This window comes from Tamandua tetradactyla, chromosome 5, assembly GCF_023851605.1.
Source record: "Tamandua tetradactyla isolate mTamTet1 chromosome 5, mTamTet1.pri, whole genome shotgun sequence".
Lineage (NCBI taxonomy): Eukaryota > Metazoa > Chordata > Mammalia > Pilosa > Myrmecophagidae > Tamandua > Tamandua tetradactyla.
Genome location: NC_135331.1, coordinates 92,371,183 through 92,374,704, shown reverse-complemented (window position 1 = coordinate 92,374,704; position 3,522 = coordinate 92,371,183). Strand labels below are relative to the sequence as shown.

Here is a 3,522-nt window from a genome sequence, read left to right as displayed (position 1 = left end):
CAGCAGAAAGACTCTTCAATGATATTCCAACAGTGTGACCTTGGGTGAGTCATATAGCTCTGCTGAGCTTCAGTTTCCTCATTCATAAAATGGAAGTGAGAGAGAGTGAAGGCACTCAGTGTACCAGGACACTTTCCCACCCTACACACCTGCATTTTTCCATTTACACCTTTCCATACACATTCTCACAAACTCTCTCAATGAGCTCCACTCTTTTGTCCCCTCATAAAACATTCAGGTGTCCTCATTCAATCCCCTCCACAACACACACACACACACGGCCATGGGCACCCCAACACACACTCTCTAGGCACACTCCTCACCCTTGCCCCTCCACACAGTCTACCCATCTCAAGACTTGGCCCCTTCCTGGAACTGGCTTTATAAACCTTTGTTTGACCTCAGCCAGGTCAGTTCCACTTATCTGAGCCTCAGTTACCTAATCTATAAAATGGGGTTAAAATACCTTTATATCACGTTGTTGAGGAAAGACCTGTTCCTGGCCATAAGTGGTGCTCAGACAAGTGTAGTTGTTATTAGCTGGTGGAAATACAGGCGAGCAGAATAAACAGTACCTCAAATTCCTTCTCATCTCTCTTTCTTCTGGCCTGATGGGCCCAGCCCTATCTGGGGAGCTGCCAATGCCTTAAGGAACCAGCGTGGCCCCTACTGTACCCTGATCCTTCAGATGAAGAGGCCAACATTCATCCCCCAGTTCCATCCCTTCCCATCGACCCAGCCCTGAGGCCATCATGCCTCCAGAAAGGGCCAACCCCCATGGGAAGCTCTTTGGGGCAGGCATACTCCTCTTCCCCCCTCTCTCCTGCCTTCAGACTGTGACAATCCCCACAAGGGCCCCCCTCCCAAGAAGTGCAGACAGAGGCCAGAGCCAGGAAGTGACTTTAATAGCTCAGTTGCTGGATTCAGAGCAGGGTGGAGAACCCAGGGTCTCTGGCCCTGAGGGAGGGAGGGGCAGTGGCCACAGCGGATCCTCCTCTGAATTATATGGCACTGGCAGGGACACACTGGTTCTTGGATGTGCACCTCAAGCCCCATCCACAAGGGCAGATAATGTTGATGGCTCCCTTGGTCTGCAGGGAGGAAGGATCTTAAACTACTTAGTGAGCAGGAACAAGGGCATAAGTGCTGGAGTGAGCCTGTGCTAAAGTCTAATCCTAGCTCTACAGCTTATAACTGCACAAGAACGGACAAGTTAATTAGCTTCTGTGGCTCAATGTCCTCAACTATCAAATGGGGTAACACCAGTACCCACCTCATGCGTTTATTACAAGGATTAAATAAGATAAAGTAAATCAAGTGTCCATAATAAAAAGACCCCCTGGCCACTTCATCTGAAGGATCAGGCCACAGTAGGGGCCATGCTGGTTCCTTAAGGAATTGGCAGCTCCTCAGATAGGGATGGGCCCATCAAGCCAGATGAAAAAGAGATGAGAAGGAACATGAGGTACTGTTTATTTTGCTCCCCTGCATCTCCAACAGCCAGTAACAACCACACTTGACTGAGCACCACTTATGGCCAGGAACAGGTCTTTCCGCAACAACGTGGTGATAAAGGTATTTTAAGCCCATTTTATAGATTAGGTAACTAAGGCTCAGATAAGTGGAACTGACCTGGCTAAGGTCAAATAAAGGTTGAGAAAGCCAAGACTTAAACTCAGCTCCAAATCTAAAGCTGTGGTCCTGCCACCACAATGCCATGCTCCTCTCAAGAAATTAAGTCACTGTGGGGCAGGGAAGTGGGGACTGGGAGAAGGAAGGAAGAATTTTCCCACCTACTCTGCCTCCTCTTAGGGTAGAGATATTCATTCATCAAGCATCTATTAAGTGCCAACTAGGTGCGGGCAGTAGGCTGGGGCTCAAAGATGAATATGATGTAGTCTGATGCCCTTGAAGACCTCCACCCAGTGGGTGAGGTGAATAGAAGCTATGGCAAATCTGGGAGATTAATGCTTTGCTGAAGTCATTAGCCAAGGGACTGGGAATTCTGAGGAGGAAAGGCCTAACTGCCTTGGGGAAAGCTTCTCAGAGGAGGTGACTAGTGTTAAGTCTTGCAGAACGTCTAAGAGTTTGCCAGGTGGAGAAGGTGGAAAAGGCACTACCGGTAGAAGGTACAGCATATGCAAAAGCAGGGGGAGCCTCCTTTCATTTCCCTCACCCTACTTTCCAGAAGGGGCTGCCCCATCCCAGATTCTCACCTGGGGCAAGCACTCCATTGTGATCTTGGCCTTCAGGGCACAGGAGGTGATACCAGTGTCCAAGTTTAAGAGGCAGCAGTCACTGTGGCACTCAGAGAGGTGGGAGCACTGGGCCCCATTGATCTGTGGGGACAGGCAGGATCTCCACCAGGCTGGGGACAACACCCAGGACCTCTGCTCTCTGGCTGGTTGAGGGAGGAGAAGATTCCTGGCTTTGCCAAAGGACCCCAGAAGGAGAAGTCAGGTGGTGGTCACCCAGGTTTCCAACTCACTCTGCATTTGTCCCCTCCCCCATTCCAGCAGGGCGCAGGGGAGCAGGGGAGAGGAAGAGGGGGTTTAGTATGTTTCCCTCTGTTTCTCCTTTCCTGGGCCCCCCCCAGGGGTCCTAAAGGATGTCTTGTGTTTGGAGGAGTGCAAATACTCCCAGATCACGCTTTACTACGGGCTGGGCAGAAAGAGGAGAAAAGGAAGGGGAAGGAAGAAAGGAGCCATCTTATCTAGAAAGGTGGCCGATGGGGTGGGGGGAGAGGGATGTTGGAAGACGGGGAAGCTACAGCAGGCAGTAAGGGTTTGTCTTAGAGGGAGGGAGGTGAGACCTGGACGGAGAAGCCTGACGGTGGAGCTGCGCGGCCTGGGAACAATCCCCACTTTAGGGTGATTCTCTCCCGCATTCCTCCCTCCAAAACCAACCTGCGTCTCTCGACTCGACCCCTCAGTCTGTGCGGCCTCGGCGACCACCCGTCTACCCTCTATCACAGCGAAAGGCCCGGGAAACGCTCTTTGGGTTCACCTTCGTTGTCTTTCGAAACCGCTCGGGCGAGCCCCAGCCAGGGAGCAGGACCCCCGCGAGAAGGACTAAAGTCGTGGCCGTGGGCGGGGGCGGGAGGTCTGGCGGCTTCTCCCAGGGGCCGCGGCCGCGCAGCCCCGCCCCTGCCACGTGACCTGCCCCCAGGTGCGTCCTCGGCGTGGGGTAAAGGGGGAGGGGGAGGGGGAGGGGCAGGGGAGGGCGAGGGCGAGAGGGAGGGAGTTAATGGGTCACGGCCTGCCCCATCTCCGACGCGCTGGCCTCCAGCCTCCCGGATCTCCAGGAAAAACCCAATCCAGGCAGAATCCCTTTCTAGCTCCCGGAGGCGGTTCCCCGAGGGTCGGGAAGGGACCGCGTGGGGAAAACGGGCTCGGCTGAGCCTTGGGTTCGAGCCTTGGACGTGCAGGATCGTAGACAGTAGGATGTCTTACTTCAAAAAAATTTTTTTAACTGCAAAAACTACTTTTGTTTGATTACATAAAACATGCGCTGAAACGAAAA

The 3,522-nt window shown here is 53.0% G+C and overlaps 1 protein-coding gene across 1 annotated transcript; it reads right to left on the bottom strand.

The window, feature by feature from the left end:
* Nucleotides 1–895: 895 nt before the first annotated feature.
* On the bottom strand, nt 896–3,267 carry CLPSL2 (colipase like 2). The gene is made up of 4 exons (XM_077159413.1): nt 3,263–3,267; nt 3,007–3,175; nt 2,217–2,339; nt 896–1,091 (listed from the first exon to the last, which is right to left on the bottom strand). Exons 1-4 carry the CDS (start codon nt 3,265–3,267, stop codon nt 1,002–1,004), a joined length of 387 nt encoding a protein of 128 aa, XP_077015528.1. The 3' UTR covers nt 896–1,001.
* Nucleotides 3,268–3,522: the final 255 nt, after the last annotated feature.